The sequence below is a fragment of the Lepisosteus platostomus genome, chromosome 12 (genome assembly GCF_059453375.1).
Source record: "Lepisosteus platostomus isolate fLepPlt1 chromosome 12, fLepPlt1.hap1, whole genome shotgun sequence".
NCBI classification, from domain to species: Eukaryota; Metazoa; Chordata; class Actinopteri; order Semionotiformes; family Lepisosteidae; genus Lepisosteus; species Lepisosteus platostomus.
Window position 1 is genome coordinate 27,171,162 of NC_142622.1, and position 27,878 is coordinate 27,199,039.

Below are 27,878 nucleotides of genomic sequence, written 5' to 3' on the forward strand. Positions count from 1 at the left end.
GAGCTTTCTTAGTTACTGGTGACTGAGGGGAGGTACTATGGAGGTACTTCATTGCATTTGTACCGGATTGGCCTCCTAAAAGCGTGTTACACTGCAATGAGAGATGTTGGCGTGTTGTAAGCGGTGAGATGACCTACCATCTGCTTCCTTTTTCATGTATGTGTCAACGATCACGCACACTCACGAAAACCCTTTATAAGCAAGGAGCACCTGGACCGAGACGTAGAGTGACTTTATTTTCTTATTCATGTTATTTCTGAGAAAAAAAAATTGATTCAAATTTCTTCTTCTTTTCACACGCTGTACTGAATCCAGGAAGTGGAGCTAGGTAAGATAATTGTTTTGGCATTGCTCACAATATATTCCTCTAAAGCTTGTTGAATTTTAAAAACTGGTGTGGATATATAAACCTGATACACGCCAAAGACACGTGTGGCGCGTTATTTCATATATATTTGCTTAACCAGATTATATTTCTTACTATTGTTGCTTCAGGGAAAGGTACCAGATACATTAAAATGTGTACGATATTTTGCACGTCGATTCTCATTGATTCGGTCTCGGTGCCACGCTGTAACTTCCCTTAGCTTGTATGAGCCAACCCTCGAAGATCATCGTTTTTTCTGCCTTAAATTTGCAATATGGCTTTACAAAACTTTATTTTGTCACGATGGCCACATGAAATTGAGTATACTGGCTAGGTATGTAATCAAATAACAATTGTATAGCAACGCGCGATAAGAATGGCTAACACATTCTTAAGAGCGGGCGGTAAATAATTTTATGTAATTTATTTACTTTTACTGAAATTTATCGAAGTAAAGTTTTCTGCAGTAGCTGTCATTTTAGCTTTGCAATACATAGCGATGCCATCCTGTTAAGAGTTCTATTTTTAACAACCGAATACATTACTTTACACGTGTTCTGTTTGATTTGCACCGGTTGTATTCTTTGCATTGGATCATCTCAATTGCGAAATCCTCATTCTGACCATTAGCCCCAAATACATCCCCTAAAATTACATACAGTGGCTTTAAGTTAAAATACTATGTATTTCAAGAATCTTTGCATGAATTGTATCGCTCTTTATTAGAATTATTATTCTTTATAATACAGGATAGCCAATAAAATGTTTAAGGTTATGTATTGTCAAGACTGTTACAATTATCTGTACTGAGTTTTTCTGTTTCTCTAGCTACTTTTTAAATTATACTCCTCTCTGTGTTTCTCTCCTTAAATTGTTCTTCTGAAAAGATTACTTGTTCATAAAAGATGCGTTTTTTAACTTAACAGAAAAAGAAACGTACATTTAGAGTACAATATTTTTTAATTGTGTTTTTTTACCATTAAAAGTGACAATCATGCTCTAAACGTTTTTCCATTACTTTAACCACTGAAAATAGTCTAATGTGTAAGACAGGGGCAAGGAGACAGCTGAACCAAATTCTGGGTCTGTGTTGACAGAGTGAGCGAACTGGGCATGAAACTAATAACTTTTTTGGGTTCAGAAACATCTGTATTTTGCTAGGTTTTAAGACTGCAACTGGAAGCCTATTGCAATTGCAAATATTTTTTCCAGCTTTTGAAACTCCCGGTTTATGTCCCAAGTTGAACAAAATTACTCATTAATTAAAATTGATCCTGATATTCAAAAATCCATTCAAAATATTCTTGTGAATCACTGCATCTGTAACACTTCATCAGCATGTAAAATTTTATGAAGTCAGTGCCTGAAATATTTTCTGCCGTAATATGTATACTCACAACAGGTCAGAACCCTGTTTGGCAAGCAACAAGCAGCTCTTGGTCCTTATTGCCTGATCTTGGAAGATCTCAGACAAAAAGCAATACTGAGCCTTGATTGGGAAGCCTCCCCAGAAATCAGTTGAATGATTCAGATGGTGTTGAGGGGCTTGTAAGTGGAACTTTTTCCTTTGGACCAGAATTTCCAAACCAGTGGCTTAGTATGGTGACAGATGGATGGGTGCTGTAGGAGGTCCAATTATCAGATGTGATGCTAAGCTGTGATCCCGACTACTTGTTCATTAACAATCTTATGTTAATGATTTGTTAGAATGGTGGTTATCATGGAATTCCACTCTGGCCTTGAACAATCTGGCTGTATTAAAGGTTCCCCTTAGTTCAGGTGGTAAAGCTGTTTCTCTGATCTGCAGCGCCCAGATCTGCATTGCAACGAAGTTACTGGCACATACTGTATAAGCTGATACATCTGTCTCTGGTGAGATCTGTACTGTAGGAGTGGATGGTGTGGGTCCCCTGTTCTATGTAAAGTGCTTTGTGATGAAAATGCAAGTAATTCTTAGTTATGAACTGTTTTGAAAAAAGTGGTCTAGAACACAAAATGCTCTTGAGCAAAAATTGTTTGGCCAGTTAACTCCAAACCTGACAGCACGCAACAATACATAGTGGCAATACGAACATATGGAGAAATGGTGTTCCTGCATAAATCACAGTGACCCTTGAGTTTTGTTTGCAAACTTCAAGTTACCATTGTCTTGGAAACACTGCACCAAATTTATCTGAAATTTGGCAGGTTTCACTAACCTGACCGGCTTTAGAATTGTGCTTGCAGCAATACTTTACACTCCCTCACCAGATACTCACTCGACGGGCAAGGTGCCGCTGGCAGTGCTAATCACTCTTCTTCAGCAACTGTTTGTCCAATGATCTCCAAACCTGGCAGGAGTTATTCTAGGTTCCCATGCTGTTTATGCACAGTTCAATCTTGGTGTTAAAGAAAGTGAAAGTCTTCAGATTTGCTTGCAGTTTTCTAGCTAGTTATTTATAGGTGACAAAGCTAACTCTTTATGGATTCTGTAGGGTTAATCCTTAAGTGTGAAAATTAAAATTTTGCACCATTTATAAATCTTTACGAAGTAAGAATGTTCAACTGTTTTTGTATGAACTTTTATCAGTTTTCTTCAAGAACATGAAGATAACCGGGTATATGAGAACTCACTTAAGGAATATGAAACTTTCTGAAACTGGAGAAGTCTCTTAAACTGTGTTCTTATATGGCACGTCTCTTTTCCCAGGCTTGTCCCAACTTTCTTGTCTTAATTATTCTTAATTACACCTTCTGAATGGCAGAGGTGTGTAGCCTGACCTCAAATCTGGTTGCACCATGGAAGAGTGTTATTGGAGTACCTGAGGGTACTTGTAAACACATCCACTGATTTATTTTCCAAAATGGACAGTAGAGGTGTAGACTGTTATTTTTAATAAGATTGTAGGAAGTGCTCCAGGCAGCTACACCTGTTTTATTGCTTGTCAAGTGATGAGTCTACTTTAACATTAGCGCACTGTCTTTATCACTACAAAACCAGGAGAATTCCCTCATTAACTGCAATTTATTTGCACATGTGTCCTGCCTTAAACCAAAATCTATTAGGATGTTTACAGTGCCAGTATCAGCACGAGTGACTGAAAGTGCAACATAAATTAATCTTAATTTGTGAATGACTTTTGAATTAAGAATTTAATTACCAAACTGAAGTGTGACCACATACTATTGTTTCTATGTGCTCTGATAAAAAAATCCAGATTTAAGTCTAATCAAAGTTATTTCTTTCCCAATTTCTTGTTTCTAACAGCTGATTACAAATAAAATATAAATAATAAGTGTCGCTAGGTTCAGGGGTTCTTAATGCAAAGCAAAGCAATGAAAACTTTTTGTGCTGCTCGATTTTCTCTGCAGTTCCAAATGAAGTATGTCAGTTATGTTAATAAGTGTCCCAGATCCAAGGGAGTAGTCTTTCTTGATGGTCTTGTTCTGTGCTTTACAAACCCTTTCAGCTCACAGCACGCTTTTCATGTTCCAAACGTATTGCAGCACAGCAAATTATTTAAAGGAAAACAACCCTCATATTGCAGGAAATAACATTTATTCCAAACTGACTGAATATAGACTGCAGTTTTAATGAGAAATATTTGGCATTTCACTTGTCTAATTATCGGCAATGTAATCGAAACAGAGTGTATGGTGTAATGGTACAATGGTAATATAATGGTGTATGAGCTCAGCCTGGTCAAATCGCGCTACATCATGACCATCACCATTGGGTTTAGTCATTTGTTGTCATTTGAAATTACTTTAGAGTATTTTGACATGGGCCTAATCCTTTATCTCATTTTCAAAGCCCGAGCAAACCTCTCATGTCTTCCACTCTGGTCTCTGTGTCCTGAACCTAGTTCCTATCAAATTTGTGCACAAACAGATGTTACTTAGATCTAATAGAGTTGATGATTAAGCCCCAAATTGACAAGACTGGAAATAAAACAGTTACAGATGTATATCAAGATGAGGATCGTACTCTTGCCAGGGTGCACAGTAATCTGCTTATGTTGCCTGTATCATAAAGCAAAGGACATTTTTGTTTTGCCAATGCATTTTTTACAGGGCTAAACAGGAAATAATATCAGCCATCCTAAAGCAGACATTCTTTCACTAATAACTGTTCAGTAACACATAACGGTCGTTCTTGGTAGGTATTCCACCACTGAGATATATGTTCGGTCTAAATAAGACAGGAATCTCTCCTGTCTCACTTAAAAAAAACCATGGTATAGAGCATGACTTTTGGGGGTGTCTATGCCAAAGTATAGCTCTTTTATAGCAAAGTCTGGAGCAACTGTAGAGCCTAATAGCCAAGAGTTAGCGGTCTGAGGTGAAATGATGATGATGATGATGATAATAATAATTATTATTTTTATTATTTTACCATGAAGGATATTTTTTCTCACACAGACAAAACACTTACAATACTGAGATTTGAAGTACCTTGTTTCAGGCCAGGATACATGCCCTAGGCTTCAAGGGGCCTCCATCTCGGTTCTTCGGACAGTTTCAAGATCCAGCTTAATTGATGTCTGTGTGTTTTAAAAATGTTGCATGGAGCTTGTCAGGTGACAGAATTTGACCAATTTGTTTTGATGTCTCGCTGAACTCCAGTCAGGCGCAACAGTTAGATTTTTTTGTGCAGGGGTTGTAAGACTCTGTGGGTTCCGATATGAAGTTATTAAATTAAAGGCTGGCACAGACACAAGGAACTTGCACCTTATTAGTTGCAGGTCCTATTAAAGCAGAGGAAGTAGAGTCTATGGCTTTTAAGCACTGCGGAATGCCAGCGGTACAGCATGTACAGCTTAGGGCTATCATTGTTAAAGCCAGTTTATTAAATTGGATGTGTTGCAGCAGAACACTATGGGCAGAGGATTAGTGTGGTATGTTTAACATTTTTTTTCTTTTGAACTTTTATTGTGCTAATCAGTAGATGCTATTTACCTTTTTTTCCCTCTGGTGGTCTGCATCATTTTCTGCTTATAGTTTGAAGTTTATTTTCCCTGGGCAGGAGCAGTTTTTACTGTGCGCTAGGCTGCTGTCTGATCCTATCTGTATCACAACACGCACAGGTGATACTGGTGACTGTGATACCATCACAGACGAGGTGTTCAACAATGAATAGCAAACTTATTTTTGAACTTCTCATTCACAGAAACTGGATTTCAATTTTGAACTGCTGTCTTTGCATAGTCTGAGTAGCACACCATAATATTTTGGGACCTAATATTATAGTAGTTGCCAGGTAATGTGCAGTTAAAGAAAAATGTATTCAAGAGTTACATTTACTGAAAAGTAAAAGGATGAGTGTAGTGTGACAAAACTATTTCAATCATAGTTTTTCACTGGAGTGCTCCTTTAACACTAGGTAGTTCACTCAAATTAAGTATTAAGAAATGCATTTTGAGTACACCAACTGGTATAAATCTCTCACTATCACAGATTTCACAATGTAAGGATCACAGTGCAACATACTGTATTGCTCTGTACTAGTCCATCCATCCACCCACCACTTTAATAAATACAGGGATGTGGGAGAGCCAGAGCCTATCCCAGCAAGCAATGTGTGCAAAGTGGAGTACACCCTAAAAGGACACCAGTCCATCACACGGCACACCAGGGCCAGTTTACCTACCATTATGTGTTTGGACAGTGGGAGGAAACCAGAGCACCTGGAAGAAAACCCACATCAACACAGGAAGCTATTACAAACACCACGCAGACAGCATCAAAGAAATTGAACCCAGGGCACCAGTGCTGTGAAACAGGAGACAGCAATGCTAACTCCTGTGCCACCATGCCATTTCTCTGTAGTGCTCATTAAGCACTTATTAAAATTAAATGTTACATCTATTTTAGTGCACCATGATTGAAGGTTATTGACTTTATATTATAGTTTAAAGAAAAACCTACCACAATATAGAAACAATGCAGTAAGTGAACTACATTTCTTAGGATGACTTAAATGAAAATGGAAAGATGATTATAGTCATCAAATAAAAAAAACATACTTGTACGTAGATATGGAGTGAGGCAGTCATCAAGGATTCATGCCTGGCTAATTCAGTTGAGCTTTCACACTGCAACTCACAACTGGCAGCCCACTGAAGCTAAGCAGGTGTGAGCCTGGTCAGTACCTGAATGAGAGACCTCCTGGGAAAAACTAAGGTTGCTGCTGGAAGAGGTGTTAGTGGGGCCAGCAGGGGGCGCTCACCCTGTAGTCCATGTGGGTCCTAATGCCCCAGTATAGTGACGGGGACACTATACTGTAAATAGGCGAAGTTGAAGTTGTGTAGCTCTGTTTGTTTAGTCCAAAGTAATTTTCTTTTTATCTGTATTACTAGTTGGGAATTAACTAGGGAATTAAGTGAAAATCTACACTTACAGCAGTACTGAGCTTTAAAATAAAGGAGTCACAAGACCATTGTTTGCATTTATTCGCTTGCTGACACAGCTTTGGAAGGGAGTAGTAAATTGGGATCACAGACTTTTAACTCTTTACCATCCAGCTGGGTGTTCAGATTCTATTCAACATGGGCTTTGTGAGCTGGTGTGCTATTTCTATTCCATCTTTAAGTGAAAATTGCATATTGAAAATGTCATTTAGCATGCTGGAGATAAAAATTTGTTTAATCATTTCATTGACTTCCCCACACTGCTTCAGTTTGCACAGTTGCACAATCTAAGAAGATTACAGTGTTCCTGTTCATTAGTCCCTGGACTCCTGTAGGGGGGTGACCTGTTGCTCTTATTTCCAGCCTGTGTGCTGGGTTAATTAAGCGGCCCACTTGTGTTACCCAGAGGGAAAGGCTGAACTATGTTATCTAATCATCCTTTCAAATAGTAGTGCTTTGGTGTTGTCTCTTGCAAGCACCCTAAAACACAGTGAATGAATTGTGCCTGCAAATACTTGTAATTTCAAATATTTACACTCTTAAAATTCTTTAATTTCTGCTGTGTAAAAGAATAATAAATAAAAGAATAAGGTGCTCACAATGTGATTTGTTTTCAAAATGTAAAATAAATGTTGACATTTATTTTGTAAAACAAAGGCAAATATAAAATACTTTACCATATGTTATTGGTTCACTTCAAATTCATTTTTTCTTTAATTCTTCATTCAGAAATAAACTTTAAAAAACCCTTTTAAAGGGAAACACAGGTTTATTTAAATTTTTGATTGGTTCTCTTTCAGGTTTTGAGGTGGACCAGACTGTTAATGATGCAACTTGATTGAGCTTAATTTTTAAAAACATACTGCTTCCTTTGTTCAGCCACTGTGAGACATGGCCAATGACAGTGACAATAGCTCCACCAGCTCAGTGCGACTGAAAAAGGAGATCTCCCTGCTCCATGGAGTCTGCCTGATCGTGGGGAACATGATTGGCTCGGGAATTTTTGTGTCCCCCAAGGGGGTCTTGCAGTACACAGGCTCCTACGGGCTTTCCCTGGTCGTCTGGGTGATCGGAGGTGTGTTTTCTGTGTTTGGAGCACTGTGCTACGCGGAGCTGGGAACCACGATCCGGAAGTCTGGAGCCAGCTATGCGTATATCTTGGAGTCATTTGGGGGCTTTTTGGCCTTCCTCAGACTCTGGACCTCTCTGCTGATAGTGGAACCGGCTTGCCAGGCTGTTATTGCATTGACCTTTTCAAACTACCTTGTCCAGCCCTTCTACACAACCTGCCATCCGCCATACAATGCAGTGCGGCTCATAGCTGCTGCTGTCATAGGTGAGTGAGTTCTTCTTCATCTTCCCCCAAGACCACACTGTGTGTGTTACAGTATGTGACCTGCCAATGATTTATGCAGTTATAGTTATGAATGTTGTTGGCCTATTCAGATAGCTGATGAAAAATGTGCACGGTGAAGAAATGGAGCCAAGAGGAACACATTCCCTATGGACTGTGACTGTACACACCAGGGGGTACTGACATTACTGGTTTCCACAACTTTATATTCCATAGGAATGCATTGCAGAGAGTGTAATAGACAGCAGTGATGTTGGCACCCTGTGTTGTGTACATGTCACTGCTTCACCGTGCACAGTATGATGGGGTTGTCTGAATAGGTCCACAAAGTTTATGCACATCTTATGTTTAATTCAGTGTTAGGAGTTTAATTGCAACTCTCCATTTAGACATTTCCTGAAAATAAACCAGCTTCTCTGGTTTCCATTTGTGGAAACATGTTATATGTTTCCTGATCCATATAGATGTATGCAAAATTTTGGGCAATCCTGGTCAATTTGCATGTTTCACAAAATCTCTAATTAAAAATTAGTTAGCACAACCTCTGCAGGGTACAAACTTAAAGTGACATATATACACATTTTAATGCAGGATTACCATTTATTTGCTGAATTTAACAGATTGAAAATAAAACATTGCATGTCCCGTGTGCAAAAGTTTGGACATTACTGCCTCCCAGTGGTGGGATCTCTTTTTTCAATTCTGGAGATGGGGTACCATCTGCATGGAGTTTATATGTCCCCCCTGTGTTTGCATGGGTTGAAGGTGCTCCAGTTTCCTCCCACAGTCCAAAGACTTAGACACAACCCTACCATACTAGTAGGTTAATTGGCATCTTGGAAAACTGGCCCTGGTTTGAATGTGTGAGAGTTTGTGTCTTTGTGTGTGCCCTGCAGTGGACTGCAGGGGACTGGCAACACGTCAGGGGTGTATGCTGCCTTGCGCCTGTTGCTTCCAGAGAGGCTCTGGCTCCCTCACGACCTTGTATTAGATGAAGCAGTTAGAAAATGGATGGATAGAATTTGCATCATATAATGTCCTGTTATTTTTGAATTAATGTTTAAATGTGAAATACTGTCCTAAACAGTGAAGTAAAATGCAAATTAATCTCTCCAATATTTCTGGAGTGTTTTAATATATGTGTGGTGCCAACAGTGGCACTGTCATAATCTATAGCACTCCATTGTTGCATGTCAGCATTTCTATATAAAGACATGCAGGGGTTTTCATAACCTGGATATCGTTTTTAAAAAATATTTACCATTTCTTAAGAGAAACAAAAATGTATTGAGTTAGTTGAGACATGGGGGAGACATGGTATATGTGAAAGATAAATATATTTTTCAGACAGTAAGCCCATGTAAATATACTTTGGAAGTGGCAGTTTGTATGTTCTCCCCATGTTCACGTGGGTTTCCTGCAGGAGCATCTGTTTTTTCCCACACTCCAAAGACACACCGGTAAGTTGATTGGCTTCTGGGAAAACTGGCCCTGGTGTGTGTGTGTGAATGAGTTTGTACCTTTTGAACTACAATGGACTGGCGTCCCATCCAGGGTGTATTCCTGCTTGCGCTCGTTGCTTGCTGAGACACCTTCTGGCTCTCCTGCAACCCTCTACTGGATAAAGCAGTTAGAAAATGCTTGGATGTATTTTGTCCCACCAAAATGTGCTGGCCAGTTCTAGCAATAAAGCAGTGTGGAGTCTTGCTGCATGCTCTTTAATCTTTGATTATAGGTTTATCTTTAATCTTTGATCCTAAGTCATGCTCAATATATTCAGTTTTCATTCTACCTGAACAGTTAATGACCTAATTGAATCAATTACTGGTCTTAATGTGGTACTTTTTCTAACTCTTCAGTTATTATGGCATTTGGGTTCCCTTTCTGTAAAACATGTAGGAATGCTGCTCTTCCTGATTATATTAAGAACTCAGGTGGAGTAGAAACCAGAAGACACATTGTTACTCTAGGCCCAGGATTCAGAACCAGTTGGATATTACTGTATTCATTCGCTCAGGTAAATGCCTTTTGATTTAGCTCATATATGCAAGCTTGATTTTATGCACTTTTCCTTAATTGCTTCACTTTTATGATTTGCACCAATAAAAAAACAGTTTCTCATTCAGTTATAACATTTGCTATAGTTATTAACTAATGGTTGCTAATATTAGAGCGTCAAGAGGTTAAAGAAATAAGAACAAGCTGTTATTATATATGAAATATTAGTTAATAGGATTGAAAAATGAACTGGCATTTTGTATGTTTTGTAGCTACTGTTTCGTCAGCTTTTTTTTTGCTTCACTCTGCAATTAGAAAATCGGTTTGGAATTTTTTGGTGTCAGTTTACAAAAGTCAGAATGGTAGCCCCTTTGATGTGGTCAATAAGTGAGGCAAGGGCTTATATTCCTGTTTTTAAAGGTGCTGTTTTTTTAGAAATATTTGGAGTTCATAGGAAAAAATAGGATTTTTAAGTGTTCAGGCTCAACTGTTAAATGAAAGTGAGGAATGACACACTAATGGATTTTCAGAAAACGGAAAAACATTGACTGAGGAGCACAAGGTTTCCACCTTTGCATCTGCATCAGTGTTTACATTAGGTGATAAGTATAAACTGCAAATCTCAAAGGACTTTAAAAGAGAAAAGGCTAAACACTTCCAGATTCTTCAGAGTATTTGTTGCTATTAATTTGATATGCTCAGTTGTTATCCTGATTTTTATTTAGTTTGCATTTGTAGTTGCAGGTTGTAAAATTTGCATTTGTAGAATGCACGCATTTGGTGTCTGTGCTTGGCTGAGGAGCCAGTGGTGAGAAGATAGTTAGCACCTGTGGGATTATGTTTGAACTTGTTTTATTTAGAATCTCTCTTAAACATTTTTAGCAGAACCTAAGGAAGGTGCAGTTATAGGAGGCCACTTATACCACCTTCCTTCCTGTAGGTTTCTTGTAGTTTATTCTTTCATCAAGTTCAAAGTTCAATTATTGTGATAAAAATCTCCCTAGAATGGCTTAGTTTCTGTACAGTGACAATAATTTTACAGTCTTCAAAGGAACAAGCAATAGGTTTATTCCATGCTGAAAAGAGAAGAAAGAAAACACAACGTTTTGGCTGTGGAGCCTTCTTCGGGTGTAAGCCACACTACAACCCGAAGTACGAAGTACAAGCCGAACTGTAACCCACCTGAACTACATATTACAGTCTTGTCAATCACAATCTTATTGTCATCTTACTGCCATCTTTCCTGTGTTTATGAGTGATCTGAGCACTGCCAGCTTCATCTAGAGCTTTGAATGCAGAATGCATACTTTGTTTGCACTCACCTCATACACCCATTAAGTCAACGTTTAAATAAGTGAGAGCTCTGATTCTGTTGTGTTCCGTGCTTCAATTTTTTTTCTTAACACAAAAAATGAAAAAGAATTTTGGTTCATCATGTTTTATTTTAACTGACTCTCTCTGATTCACTGAAGGAAAGTCTCACTTCCATTTTTTTGAAACTATGAAATACTTAGATTTTACACAATGAAAGAAAACAGACAACATGAAATATGAAATGGGGGTTTGGAAAAGTACAGTACATGTGGAAATTTGTGTTTCACCATCACAAGGTCAGCTCACTTGAAAACAATTGGTTGAATATTACCAGTCCGTTAGAAATAATAACTTGTTTCCAATCAGTCTTTTAAAGACTTTTAGTTTCAAGATCAGGTTCACACTGATTGGCCATTAAGGAGCAGAGAACAAACTATATGGATTGCTGTTTATCAGAGAGAACATTCTATTGGGGAATGATAATGGTGTTTTGAAATGTAATATTTAATACAGTGGCCTTTAAATCATGACTCAGGGTAAGATGCCGTGTTCTTTCAAATTTCACAAGCTACACATCATTCTCCAAATTCTAAAAGTAACATGAGTTAATTCCTTCATTGGTGTACAACAACATTTTGATTGCAAAGGTTTCTTCAAACTTGTGACATTAAAATACACTCATCCTACCAACATTTTATGTGTCTTACATTTCTTAAGCCCCATACTTACAAAAGGCAGTTATTTCAGAGATCCAGGTGGATGCTGCACATTGGTGGTGGTGGAGGGGAGTGCCTATAACTTGCAAAGTGCTTTGAGTGGAGTATCCAGAAAAGCACTATATAAGTATAAGCAATTATTATTATTATTTAATGTTTATCCATCAGTCTGTTTTCTAATCACTTTATCCAATACAGAGTGAAAGGGAAGCCAGAGTCTATCCCAACAGGCAACAGGTACACACAGATACACCTAGAACAGGGTGTCAGTCCATCACAGGGCACACGCACAGATACAAACACGCACACACTCACACCAGGGCCAATTTTCCCAGAAGCCAGTTGACCTACCAGTATGTCTTTGGGCTATGGGAGAGATCTGGAGCACCCGGAGGAAACCCACACAGACTCGGGGAGATGTTATAAACTCCACACAGTCAGCACCCCAGGAAGGGAACCCAGGGCCCCAGTGCTGCGAGGCAACAATGCTGTTCAGTGTGCCACTGTGCTGCCCATTTACTTTATATATGAAATACATATCATATCAGATTTACAGTATTTATATACTGTTTTAATTCTTAGTGTTTCATTTTGCCTAATTTGGCATGTGCATTACACTTGCATCTTGTATGAGCTTTATTGTCTTTTTATTAATGTATCTTGTTGTACTTAAATGATACATAGTACGTTGTTCTGGAGGATGGCATCTACTAACTTAATATGAATAATGTGGAGATTGTATGTGAGAATGCCTTTATTTTATCCCAGATCCAGCAAGAAAATAATATAATTTAGACTTAACAGTGCCAAAAAGTCTATATGAAGTATATTTGTGATCCTATCTTATGCAGCTGCTGAAAACATAAATCAGAGAAACATGAGCTGTCATTCATACTATCTGTCAGTGTCCCAGCGTGTTTGACAAGGTTGATATGCATGTTCTCTGCTACATTTCTTCTTTTTTTCCATTTGCTTTACCAATTGACCAACCAAGCATTTATGATTTTTGAAAGGTGTTTCATAGCTGTCTAAGAGGAAGGGACGGGGTTTACTCAGCAAAGCATTTTCAGGATGAAGAAATCTTCCCTTTACAAAGAAAAAGGATTGTATTTAAAAAAATATATTTTGCCACTGTGTAGACTCTGTAGAAAGCCAAACTTTACACATCCTTTGCAAGACTAGTTTACTTAAAACAGCACTGAAGAGCAAGTGGAATTTTCTATGGACATTGAAATGTTCTGTGATAAGGAGAGTGAAATGTATATCAGTCTTTTAGTCCTGTCTTAGTACAGGATGTCCAGTGTAGCACACAAAACCACGTGCTCTGATACACTGCTGCGGTAATGTAATTTTGCAAGTTGTACCATTTGCATGTTTATTTACGGATATAATGTTTTTATCCTGTGATGTATGGATACAAGAATGACCTATTAGTGCTGAATACTCTTTCATTTTGCTTCCAAACATGGCACCAGCAGCAAATCCAAATCGGGTGGCAGATAGCTGTATTTTAAGCTCATAATCACATGGAAAGTTCTCCAAACGCAGAAGAAATTTGTAAGTTTTTCAGTGGGACCGTCATCTGTCATTAATAATAGCCTTGAGTCGGATTGAAGCTTGATGGTCCCATTTTTAAATGTTAATTGAACTTTATTTCAGGATGAGTCACATCTGACGACTTCCTCATGGAGGTAACAATGTAATTCTGGCACACACTACTTCCTACTTTACTAGATAGCGAACAAACATGATTGTTTGTATTGCTACCTTTTTTCTGACCTGTGTCTTGCAGGCTTTTTTTTGTTCTCATTTAAAGGGTCTGGAGGCTTGGATTATGTAATGATACAAAGCTCAACCTTGGCTGAGTGGACAAGTTGCTAATCACTCTCATGTGTGACTATTTAAATTCACTGCTTTACATTGCGTTAGTTATATAGTTAGTATAAGTGCACAGGCGTGGTAATCTATTTATGGACAGAGGTGAAAATTAGAGCGTGTTTGAAATTATGTCAGTTATGTTCCCATGTCCATTATAATGCTAGTGCATTGTTTTTGTGTGTATTGATTTGGTATGTTGTGTTATATGGGCAATCAAAAAATAACATTACCATACTGATTGTAATAAGTGTAGCATATAGAAAAGATCAATTAACACCCTAAAATACATTCCTGGCCGAACTGCCATTCTTTCTTTTCAGTTCTACCAACAATGTGCTGATTTATTTGCAGTGCGTTACAACTGTTGTTTAGTTTAAATCGCTTCGCTCCCCATTAATCCAAACCCAGAGTCCTGAGGAGCTCCAAGTTATCCGTTTGGTTTTTTTAAATATTTTTGTAAAGATTGAATGATCTCGTTGTGATTTACAATCACAACTTAGTTGTGACCTGCAGTTAAGTAGATGATTTGTTAAATTAAGTAATTTTGATATTATTTGGTACCTCATGGAATCGATTAATTCGTTTATTTTTCCAGTTCAGTCAATTGTGAACAAATAGGGATTTTCTGTGTGATGTGGATACAGGGCTTTTACAGGAGCAATCTGAGTAAAGCGGATGTCGGTGGTCTTTACTATTCTCCAGTCTGGAGTCTAGAGTTTCTGACAGCAGCTGTGAGGTGTAGAGTCATCGATTCATGAATAACTTTCAGCTGTTTCAGCTAACTGGATTAGGGTCCTCCATGATCTGAATTAGAGACTCTTGGCCTGAACTGCCAACAAAAGCCTTTCCGTACAATTGTTTTGTTCAGTTTGTTGGAAACAGGGTTACACCATGCACTGAGTGTGTGCAATGCATGATTAAAAACTAATGCTACACTTTTGCCAATCAATTGAGCACCAGTGCTTTGTGAAATTTGGCAAAATGACCCAGTTTGTTCTCTGAATGGTTGACCTTTTCCTGGCTGAGTTGTTTGTATCCCTGCATGTGCAACTGCACTGACAGAAGAAATATGCTATAGGGCAAGCCAACCTTTGAAGCTGTTCATTTTCACTGTTCTCATTTGTTTATTCCTAAAAGCCACTTGGCACAGGTTCCATAGCTATGCTCTTAAGGTATGAATAAAAAAACTTTAATATATCATACTTGCATTTGACTGGGACCTTCTGTTATTTAAAAAGTGGTGACTAATCTACAAATAAAAACAGATCTAGACATGCCTCTGTATATTTCTAACCTTGCATAGCTGTTGAAATAAAAAACAGATATTGAACTCTTAAATTTGAATCCATTTGAGTTTTTCTGATTTGCAGAGAATTATGCAAAGAATTACACTTGTTTATTTGGGGTTTGAAACATCCAAAAGCCGGAAATGAAAATGTCTGACGCCCTAAAGTTGTAATTCTCTTGCAACCTTCAGGCAACCTTAGCTTTAGCTTGTTAGAATAAATGTGGCTTACCAAACCATCAAATAAAATTTTACAAGCCTATATAGTGAAATGGAGGCATGTAGTTACAAATTGTTTTCTTTACAATTTGTCTTACATGGACTCACTCTTGTTTACCACAAAAAGTCTTTGGGAGCTCATACTTTATGGCGTGGGCTGTAATGAAGAATAAAGCTTCATGCATTTTTCTGTGCAATTAAGTATACAGTATACTTTAGGAAAAAGAGAACTGTTTTAATGTGAGGGAATTACTGAATTTCTAAATATTTTACCTTTTCATTTTCATAGATCACATTACAGTAGTTTTCAAACAGTTTCCAGGGAACTGTGAGTGCAATATCCATTTCAAATTAATGTTATGTAGTCTGCAGACACATCTGTATCTTTATTCTATGATGTAATTAACAGATATGTTAAAACCTTGCCTATGAAAGAACATAAAAATAGCTGAACCTTGAGTTGTTCAAGAGCCATGTGCCCAGAGTGGAAATGTCAATGCCCTTGGTGGTTTGTGAGTGATGGGATGAAGCCTGCTGAGTCATCTTTACTAACGTGTGTCCCTGCTGCACAGCTCTCCTCACCTGCGTGAACTCTATGAAGGTGAAATGGGGGGCTATGCTGCAAGTCGTCTCCACTGTGGCCAAGGTTCTTGCCCTGATCGTCATCATCATCGCTGGCTTGGTCAAGCTTTGCCAAGGTAATAGCTTCTCCCTCCATCTGGTGCTTCACTACAATCTTGTGCTCCTTCACACAAATAGAGTACTATTTGAAGTTTAAACTGGAAAGACCTGTGCTCTGACATTTTTCAGATGCTAGCTAAATTGCTGTTCCCCCTTTTGTAAAATGTGCTGCTTGGGACAGTATTTTTAGAAAATAATCCTTGCAGTTAAAGGTTATTTGTATAAGGGATTGCTTTTAAAATCAATAACAAAGCTTGGATTATATATGTGATAAGTCATTGTAATGCCCGACTTTTATAAATTACTTGTGTTTCTGTATCAGGAAGGAAGATCAGAAACGTTCTGTTAAAAGTGTAGAAGCAAAATTTCACTTAGCTGTAATTCTAATCCTTCAATTGTACAAGTAAGAGGAAGTTTTGAACTGAACTATAGGATGCTTATAAAGTTAGCTGACCAATTCCTACATCTACATTATGAAAACTGGACACGGAGTAGTGGAATTTGGTACACATGACTATGGAACCATAGGAAGCACTATGCCCTGAACATGACAGAGCATCCCAAGATATACCTCTTTGACTGGAGTACTGGAAATATTGCAGTACGTACCTTCTGGTGGGCAGTGGTGGTGTTACATGTTTCCGGTGTGTACTGCTATCTATGGAAAAGTGTTCTGCATGGTCCCATTTGTACCTTGGTCATTGGTCTGTGATTCAGTTTTCACGATACAGCTGTTTAAACAGGTCAGCTATCATTTCAAGCACCCATATATTTCCAATGGCCTCTTCTAAATCTATCTGATCTGATCATCATAAGAATCCGGGCTTTTCACATCTTAAAGGTTTACTTGATTCAGCCCAGCCTGTTGCTAATGAGTGTTGTTTGGTCACTTGCAGGGAAAACAGAGAACTTTGAAGATTCCTTCAAGGATTCCAAGATGAATGTGGGAGACATGGCCTTAGCCTTGTACTCTGCTCTATATTCCTATTCTGGCTGGGACACCCTCAACTTTGTCACAGAAGAAATCAAGAACCCAGAACGGTAAAGCGGGTCACCTCAGAAACTATGGCACTGGCTTTAAAGATCTTTTTCTAGAACTTGTGTTTTAAAAAAAAATGTGGTTTCCTTCAGATACTGCAGATATCCAGGTGACAGAGTTTATCATTATAAGAGTATTTGAGGACAAGCACAGCTAGGTAAAAAACTCTGGTTTCTTAGAGAATAAGCTCTGCAGCGATAACAGCACTTATGGGATACTCACCCACAGCACATCCATTTTGAACATTTTGCCAAGAACCAAATACTGTCTCATTTTGCAAGGTTCCCTGAGGTATTGAAGTTGAAAATACAGTTTACCTGCTGTGAAATACATTTTGGTACTGGCACAAATCCTTTATTAAACACGGTTACATCCTAAACACTTCCTAGTTCTCAAGCTTTTAAAATCCCTTTAATGTTACTATATATATTTAGACAGCATGTTTTGTTCAGCCTATTTAGATTTAAGATATCTCTTTGGAGTCCAGCATCAATGCATGAAAGTAAAATGAGTCTTGTATAATGGCAAACTTCAGGTATGGTTCATTATGAGCAAAAACAATAATTATTTCTTCATTTTTTTAGAATTGCCAGACCACTAACATAGTTACCAGCTTGTGAACAGATATGCAACAACAATGGTTAGAGATCTTTCAGACTTATTTGTTTTAACAACAGTTCTTGTGGGTTACAGTACTTTTTGTTTGGATTATACCTAAATCAAAACTTCAACTCACCTTCTAAAAGCAAACTTGATGGAGATCTTTACATTTCCTAGTTACATTTCTCCTCTGCCCAGTGGAAGTCTGCAATTCTATACTTGCTTTGGAATTGGTGGACAGATTGATGTTTTGGCATAAATGTAAGGTGTTTATACTTTTGAGGTTAAATAAAGTAATTTTCTTCTAATGTTTTCAGTATTTTACTTTGCTCCTGAGTGTCTTAGCCAGAAAAGGCACACACTGGGATGGCTAAGCTTATGTGGGTCCCAGAAGTGGGGAGTTCAAGCTATTTCACTAGTCGATTGTAGCTGGGATTTCCCAAGTGACAGTTCACAGCTGGCTGAGTGGTACCAGGGCAGGGCAGAGTTTACTGACAAGAGCAAGAGATTCACTTCTTGCCCAGTCAGTGATACCACAGGAATGGTGGAGCTTGTAAACTGTCAAATTACAAATGTCTCTGCAGTCTGAGGCTCCACGAAGCATGGCCACATGGTCTAAGAGTCATTACAGAAAAGCCAGGACTTAAAACAGTTGCCAGTTTTCCTATTGGGTGGGCATAGAGCAGAAAAATGTGCAAATTCCATGTTTTGTCAATTCTAAATCTTGCAGAGACAAATTGTCTGAATGTATTTATGTGTTACATTTATGCCTTAAATGTATTTTTTGTAAACAGCATCTTGATGTAGAAATATAATTCTTCATCATCTTATGCTTTTTAACTTTGCTTTAACTTTATTTAACTGCTGTTTAACATATTTTTAGATGTTTCGACTTGAAACATCTGTAAAAATTAGTCAGTACTCAGTAGCTAATTCTTCTACACTGGTCACCAGTGTTGCACTATTTGGAAGAGTGTTTTCTGTGCTTTACTGTAACACTCTCAGTTGTAAAAGAATGTTTTAAAATATGATAATGGTTTTTGACATTGGTACTGACACTGACACAACAGAATCAGATTTATTTAAGATCTCTTCAACAGCAACTACAACAGTCTTCACCAAAATGTACACTGCTGTGCAAGCATTTTAGACATTTTGCATTATGCTGCAGTTTTCACTCATGTTTTCCGTATGCAAAATCTCAATCCCATGGTAGTCTACTGAAAATTTAGCCATTTTAAACAAAGCTAACAGTTACTCCTGATCTGTATTTTATTGTACAAAATTAGTCTTTCAGTTTAATACAAGAATTCTTTACTGCAGTGTATGTAGAAGTAAATACATTTTGGCCAGTTGTGTAATACACCAAAAGTCCACAGCTTTGCTCATCACTTCTGATTCTGTCCTCACCTTGGTTTCCACTTGAGTGGAGTCGTTAGAAAGTCCATTCAGCAGATGGAGCCAAGGATCTAGCTTAAGTAAAAAAATCCAGCTTTCACTTGAAAAGAATAAGGCTATCAACTTAAGCTGCATGGGTAGCTTGTTCCACACTCCCACAACCCTTTATGTAAAGAAGAGTTTCCTTTTTTTAATTTACGTTTTCTATGTAGTTTAAAGTTTTTTATAAGACCATAAGGTCCAAGTTAATTTTATGTTCATTGTTATGAACATGATGTATACATGTCCTCTCTGCTCCAGGTACTATCTGATGCAGAAGCTATTTAAATAATTATTTGAATAATAATTGTTGTGCAACATATTATCATGCTTATCCTGTGTAATAAGAAGGCAAAGTGGGAATACGTACTAGTTAAAAACGATTACTGTTGTATACGTTTGTTTATTTTTTGTTGTTACAGTTCAAGTTGGTAGTTTTGTGGTATTTCCTGCAAACCCCCACCCAGTATGAGAACTCTCTAGCAAACTTTGTTTCAGTGCTGCCACCTAATGATTGTCTTGCTCATGACAAAAGCAGCACTCCAGGGGAAAGGAAAAACTGTCTGTTTTGTTTGCCTGGCTATTGCAATAAACACAGTTTGCATTATTTGAAGTTGTCAGTTTCTATTATAGTGGCAAGGCATCAAAAATAGTCTATATAGTAAAAAAAACATTCCAGCTAAAAGAAGCTTTCTGTCATACATTGACATATATTTTAAATAGACTTTAATAAAAGAGTTGTAATGTTTCTTTTAATCTACATTGTTTCTTTTCCTGACAGGAATCTCCCATTGTCAATAGCCATTTCAATGCCCATTGTTACAGTTATCTACATCCTGACCAACATTGCATATTATACTGTGCTCGACATTGATACAGTCCTGTCCAGTGAAGCGGTGGCTGTGGTGAGTATTTTAAGAGGGAAAAGCATTTGTCTACATGCAGAAAATCATCAAAGACTAGGAGTTAGTTTTTCTGCATCGAACAGGAGACCCTTTCTAAGACACCGTGTCTTGAGAAAAGAAATTAAGATGTAATTTTCTGGTGTGCTGTTTTTTCAAAGGAGGGGTTTGTTTTCCATTTTTATTTTGCTATTACTGACATTTTCTGATGATGTACCTTATAGGTTATGTTATAATGTTAAATGCTCTTGAAATTCTTAATGGAGTTTATAAGCAAACATTAGACACCAAGGGCTCACCCTCCACCTAAGGGAGAAGTATAAATACAGGTAACAACTCCTTTCCCATTCCTCTCTCCCATTCACAGCCCATGCAGTGGCACATTAGCTCATTTGACCTGATGGTCAGGTGATTCCTCCTCCTAAGCAGGTTAAAGCTAGATCAGTATGTAGGTTACTCATGCAACAAGACTTACAGCAGTAGAGTTAGGCCACACAATGTTGAGTCTAGAAAAAGCTGTAACAATAATAATCTTTTATATACTACAATGGAAAACATACCACAGCAGAAACAAAACACTATACCACTCCTTTTCATGCTAAACAGATTGTCAATTAAATTTTAAGTCATGGCAGAGTCTAGACAGTTTTTTGTATCTTGCTCCAGAATTTCAAGGTAAATATTACGTTGTTTTTAGGTGTTAGTGTGACTGACATGATAACACTGCAGTAGGAAGAACTAGCACAAGACTGTAATACCCAAAATTCTGCAGGAAGAAAAGAAATGGTTTATCTGGTGAGAGAGAAAAGGAGCTCTTAACAAATAATTTTTCAGAAGTATTTTTTCTTTGTGTATTTTAGTATAACCAATATGTAATTTATAGAACAGAAAAATCAGTATACAGGATCTGCCCTGTTATTTTTTTTAATTTTTAATTCCTAGGAAAAGAAATGCAAAGCATTTTATCCGGCTTTGCCTCAAAGCCTGTACTTGGTGCTAAAACGATTAGCAAAACACATTAATAGGCAATGTTGCCTATTAATGAGGTCTATAGAGAGTTTAACTGGTGTGTCTTTTTTATTATTTTGTTTAGTTCTGTAATGCTATTTTTTTTTTTGTCGGTGTTGAAAAACTGTTCAGAGTTTCTGAAAAAGATTCTAAATGCTGATAGTATTGAAGAGTATGAGAAAAGCAAAAAAGTGAAGAAAAATATGCTGAAAAGGGAATTAAAATTCTTTGTGTACAACCCTGGAATACTGGAAACAGGATTTACAGGAATTAATGTAGATGGTTGTTTCCTCTTCAGTTAATGTACTCTGGCCTTTGTTAAAGAAGGGATGGTGTACCCTCTGTTCCAGCCAGATCCTTTGGCACTGCAGATACTCAACACAGATTGAACTCTGTGTTGGGAACACATGGCATCAGACAAAGGGCATATAAAGATGTCCTTTATATTCTATCTATCCATCCATTTTCTATTCTGCATATCCAGTTCAGGGTGACGGGTGGAGCCAGAGCCTAACTTGGCAAGCAATAGGCATAAGGTGAGATGCACTCTGAAAAGGATAGCACTGCAGGGTAAGCACAGACATAAACACAGGCACACACACTCACACCAAGGCCAGTTTTAAAGAGGTCAGTTCGCATAACTGCACATCTTTGGACTGTGGCCGGGGAGAACCAGAGCACCCTGAGGAAACCCATGTAAACACACGGAAAACTCCAGGCAGAGAGCACCTCGGGAACTGAGGAATTGGGCCCCAGAGCTGCGAGGCTGCAATACTAACTATTGCCCCACTGTACCATCCAGTCCTTTATATTATTTTTAAATTTTCTGTGTTTGGGGATTCACTGTTTAATAGGTATATCTCTAATATGGCATATATAAAAAAACTCTGTTCCATGTTGTTGATGAAACATAAAGCAACTGCGGTGATCACAAGCCCATAGTCCTATGTCTTTAGGGGGTGGCAAGGAGCAGATGGCCGACCACATCCTATACTCCTGCCCTCGCTTCAGATGCCCCAGCAACTTTACCGGTTTGGATGATGCCAGCCGCGACTAGCTGAGGCACCTGACTGTGACAATATAACTATGTAACCTCTGCATGTTAAGCTCATACGAATAAATAAGGGGGTCATGTGATTATACTGTAGGTAATGATAATGATTTACCTTCTGTTTTGTTTATTCTAATGCATTTCTAGAGTTTGTTCTGGTTATGCCTTAATATTCAATGCCTTCAATATAAAACATGGCTTGCTTTACCTTCAGGTAGGATGTTGATTTGAATGTGTTCAATAGACCACCATGCCTTTGTGATCTACCCATAACCTAATGGGTATATTTGCATAAGCAACTCTTTGCAACTGTCACTATTAATAAGTTCATTACTTGTCCCCTAAACAGTATCATATTTATGAATTTTTGTAACATTTTATCATCCGAGTTTGTCCCGTATGATGCATTATGTTAGGGAGACAGAATTGAATTTGAAAGTGAGTCGAAATTTTGCTATTAATTAGTTTGATTTCTCACCTTTAATCCTGATGATGTTGTGATGGTAGGAATTTGCCTTTTCATGTATATGCATGTATCTGTTTTTCCTTTAAGACATTTGCTGACCAAGTACTTGGCTTTGTTAAGTGGCTGATACCATTGTCAGTGGCAATATCTTGCTATGGAGGATTGAACTCTTCTGTTATAGCTGCTTCTAGGTAAGTAACTGAAAAATGACCTTGCAGAAAAAGAGCACAACCAAGAACATCCTTCACGTTTAGAGGATGTTTTTTGTGGGGAAAAAGTCCCCAGCAATAAAGTACTTAAGTAAACTACAATAAAGATGCTCCAAGGTAACGGCAGTGTGTATTTAAATAAAAGAAAGATCTAAACAATCTTTGTGTCCTACCTCACTGTGAATATGATCTAAAGTAATTAAATGCTGTGCAGTTGACTGGCTTTCTTCTTGTGCTGGAATCGGAATGCTTCCTCCTCTTCTGCTCCCCTGCAGGCTGTTCTTTGTTGGATCCCGGGAAGGTCACCTGCCGAATGTTCTTTGCATGATCCATGTGACGAGGTACACTCCTATTCCTGCCTTGCTGTTCAATGTAAGTACAAATGGAATTAGACACTTGGTCTGTTGATATTCTTTTCTGCACTTAAACATTTGGAATTGCCAGTTACATTTTTTGCTTTTATTATTCCCAACCAATTTGGAATTGCCTGGAGGTGATCAGCTCGACTCGCTGCTACGTCTCCTACACCAGCATGTGTACGAATACAAGCACACTTTTGACCAGCTTAGCTGTCTTAGCCGCTCACCACAATGCATGTGTTATCTGGGCTACAAGGTTCAAACTCCGTCTAGGCAAGAACCTTTGCTGATACAGGCCTTTTTTGACATCATATTATTAGGTTTGGATTAAGGGCACATAGGAGGGGAGATGGCCTGTTTACTATTTCCAATAACTCCATAGATCCCCTTCATGCCTTTCCTGCTTTTAATATTCACATTTGTCCAACAGCCTCCCCCCAACTCTAATTTTATCTTTTTTCCTTTGGCTCAGACTCATTTTTCTAAATGGTAAACTATAAAGTAACTTTGACATCAGTGAAACTAATCTGACATGTTACATTTATTTATGCTATTTATCTTATTAATAGTTGTTTAATTTAAAACAGGGTGGGATGTCTCTGATCTACCTCTGCGTGGAGGACGTCTTTCAGTTGATTAATTACTTCAGCTTCAACTACTGGCTCTTCATCGGCCTCTCCATCGGCAGTCAGATTTACCTTCGTGTCAAGTTTCCAGACATGCCTAGGCCTGTCAAGGTGAGGTGGACTGAAAAGAGAGCATTTAGCATTGCCTTTATCACATCTCAAGTAAGTTAATGTAAGTGGAAGTCCCTAAATACATAGCAGTTAATTCATTAGGAATCCCTATGAAAAGAGTGGCAGAAATTCTAACCATATTTCAGTCCTATTGACGTAATCTCACTTCTTTTTTCCACTCCCAGCTGAGCCTGTTCTTCCCTATAGTCTACTGCATCTGCAGCGTGTTTCTGGTGGTGATGCCTCTATACAGCGACACTGTTAACTCCCTGGTGGGAATAGGTGTGGCTCTTTCAGGCGTGCCTGTCTACTTCGTCTGTGTGTACCTCCCGCCAGAGAAGCGACCCGCCTTCCTTGAGAGAATGCTTGGTAAGATCTGCAAAACAGAGCAGTTAAATAAAATGTTAAAATGTCAGAAATGTACATGAGTAGTAGGTAGAAATGTGGAGCACGTCAAGTTTGGCAACAGACTATTTGTTTTCTGGCACAAATGTGGTGAAAGAGTAATAAAATAAGTTTAAACTTGACACACAAATATTTATTAACAGTAAGATAATACAACTAAACAAAACATTACAGAACATACATCATTAAACACTAAACTATATACAAAACTATGCATTTCAGTGTCCTACATCCTACAGACCCATAAACCTATACCTGTAATCTGAAACAACACCTTGATAGGCTAACAAAAGAAAATTCTCTACATCCTAAATAAAACAGTATAACCCAAGATTAAATCTCCTTACCATATGGATACCCAAAAGTAAATGTGAATCTTGCTATTCTGAAAATGCATCACTTAAACCAGGTGAGATTATTTTTAGCCTGAGGATTCTACAATAAAGGAAATCATAATTTCTTAAAGTAAATAAGACAGCAAGCTCTCTAAAATGAGGGTCAAATTACTTATCCATTATCTGGTATCCAGGAGAGGTCACAATGAGGTCCTCTCACATGGCACAAGCATAGAGAAGGACGGTGGTCATGGTATTTCTTTTTGTCCCTGGCTCATCTCTGTTTCTTCAGGTATCTCCTCCCTGTCCTTTTTCTGAGATAAATTTCAAGACACTAATTGCAAATATGATAGATTTTATGACCCGCGGCTGGGTTGTAATAATTTCAAGCTACTAATATCTCTAGATACTTACAAAGATATTAGAAAGTCATAAAGATTTGCTTTAATATTGTGCAACTCTTTTTTTCATTCCTCAGGGAATGTTTTGACCTTTAAAGTGGAAAGGGTAATGACCAGAGTAATGAGATAGGAAAAACACACACACTCATACACCCCAAAGGGATGCCTGCAGTTAAAAATAGATCCATTACTCAGTCTCTAGACAGGTTTGTGAGAAAGCCATCCACTGAAATCTGAGACTATTAATATCCATGTTGTGAAATTGTAAACTTATGTTTACTTTTAATAAGGAATATATTGATGTCAATATATTGTGGTGTGAATATTATTGTAAATATTTGTGAATTTTTAATGAAGTACTAACTTACACTGGGTCTTATGGAACAACAGAAAGCTTTTACAGTATTAAAAAATGGACTACCAAGCACTTCAACATAATGTTCCTCAGTGGTATTGCAGAAATACTACTAATAACCATCGCAACAAAGGAAACCTGTTTTTATCTTTATTTAAAAAAAAGTTAAAAAGAGTTTTGAAATTTGAAGTGCAGTTTATCCAGATGTCTATACAGCCTTACCTCAAATTATGAATCACTAAAGAAAACTTAAGGGAATGTAACGATGTAATTATTGTTTAGCAGTTACAAAGATTTTCATTATAACAAAGGTCCATCCTTCATAGATAAACAGAAGATGCCATCTTCATAGTGTGACCTCCCACAGCACAGGTCCCCAGTGTGTCTGAGTTCTTAGAATTTGTGCACGCTTTACCTCATTTATACCGTATGTCTTGTTCATTACTGTACTAGGGTAAATAGGATAATTATCATAAGCGAGGGTGTTCTTATGTTTAAAATTCAGGGCTGTGTTAGGGTCAAAACCTATAATGATGGATGATGCCCTCAGAAACAAATTGTAAAGTTAAACATTTAAATTTTTTATTTAGGAATTTTCATAATATGAACAGTTTTCAAGGTACAGATTACATTCAGAAATCAAGGAATAGGCATACTGTATATAAAATGTATATTTGATTTAGCATTACTAATGGATCACTTTGAATTATTATTGTATATTAGTGCTATTACAGAAGAGACGAGTTCCCAGAAAGCCTGCTTAATTTTATCAAAGCCAACCTTCAAATCAGGCTTGGCTGATTATAAAGTGGATCCAGTTGAGTAGAAGAAGAGGTGATTATGAGGTTCCTTGGAACAGAGTCAGAAGGGAAAACGTCAATTTTCTCGGATTTCAACTGTATTCGAAGCAAGATTTATTATTTAGGTCAAAGTAGCAGTTATTTTATGAGACTGATCAGGTTATAAAATTGAGTTCAATACCATCATGACCATGGGTCTATTATTGTCACAAAGTTCTTCTGATTCAGTAATGGACAGTATAGTAAAACTGAAGGGGCTTTGGAACTTGCCTGCAATAAAACTCAGTATTATTGAAAAGTATTGACTTATCAGATAGACAGCTAGCATTAATGGAATGTTCATTGAATGATGTACCACTAATTTTTAATTTGTCACAATATCTGTCAGTAACTGAAACTGGTAAATAGTTTTTCTTGTGAGAAGCATAGTTATTGGAGGTCTTTTTTCCTTTTTATTTTTATTTAACTGTTTAGAAGGAAAGGAGGTGTTCATGTACTTCTTACTTGCATTTTGCAGATTTCATTTCTCTGAACACCCAGAAACTGTGCATGTGCTGCCTGACCGACCCTGAACTTGATCTGGATGATATCTCTGAACCAAAGAAAGATTAACACCCTACAAGAGAAACTGAAATCAGCCCTATCTAACTGTGCAGTGCATTACAAGGCTGTTTTGCAGCCATCAATGATTCAGTTATTCAAAGTTTAAATTGGTTAACAGTATTTACAAAACTTGTCAACTTTGGTTCTGTGCACCAAAAGCAAGATGTGGGGACTTTTTTTATTTCTCAAGTGTAAACCTTTGGACAATCCAGTCAGTTAAAGGAGGGACGTGAAACTTTGTCCATTTTGCTGAGGTGTTTTCCATTGTGCTTCAGCTAGTTTAGGTCTCTGCTCCCTGTAGAGCTCCTGGTTCCAGGTGTTCTGAGCAGAAAGACACTAGTGAAGGTCTGTCTTTCAGCAATAGATTCAAACCACATGGGCACTGGGCACAGGCTGCTTTGGTTTCCACTTGGTTTGACAATGAAGGAGTGGCGATTAGATTTTTTTATCTATTATTTATAAGTTGAACAAACTGTAAATGCCAGAAGGATGAAAGATGACCAGAAAGTCAGAGTTTTATTTTTGAAGGTTGGTATTGTGGCCTTATTTGCCTGAAGATTTATAAATTCAGTCCTTCAGTGGGGTGTCAGGTGAGTCAGGTATTTTCTATGTACAGTGCCTTGCGAAAGTATTCGGCCCCCTTGAACTTTTCAACCTTTTGCCACATTTCAGGCTTCAAACATAAAGATATAAATTTTTTATTTTATGTGAAGAATCACCAACAAGTGGGACACAATTGTGAAGTGGAACGAAATCTATTGGATTTTTGAAACTTTTTTAACTAATAAAAAAATGAAAAGTGGGGCGTGCAAAATTATTCGGCCCCTTTACTTTCAGTGCAGCAAACTCACTCCAGAAGTTCAGCGAGGATCTCTGAATGATCCAATGTTGTCCTAAATGACTGATGGTGATAAATAGAATCCACCTGTGTGTAATCAAGTCTCTGTATAAATGCACCTGCTCTGTGATA

General features: G+C 37.7%; 1 protein-coding gene across 2 annotated transcripts; it reads left to right on the top strand.

Annotated features, from left to right (window-relative positions):
- On the top strand, window positions 1–27,519 carry LOC148651359 (Y+L amino acid transporter 2). Of its 2 annotated transcripts, none has more exons than XM_088601528.1 (10): window positions 1–328; window positions 7,557–8,092; window positions 16,093–16,218; window positions 17,098–17,242; window positions 20,059–20,182; window positions 22,792–22,895; window positions 23,189–23,285; window positions 23,860–24,009; window positions 24,195–24,378; window positions 26,823–27,519. In XM_088601528.1, the coding sequence occupies exons 2-10, from the start codon at window positions 7,648–7,650 to the stop codon at window positions 26,915–26,917; spliced, it is 1,470 nt and encodes a 489-aa protein (XP_088457654.1). In that variant the 5' UTR covers window positions 1–328; window positions 7,557–7,647; the 3' UTR covers window positions 26,918–27,519. The 2 variants fall into 2 exon arrangements, with proteins under 2 accessions (XP_088457654.1, XP_088457655.1); XM_088601529.1 differs by lacking the exon at window positions 1–328 and adding an exon at window positions 1,794–1,915.
- The last annotated feature ends 359 nt before the right edge of the window (window positions 27,520–27,878 follow it).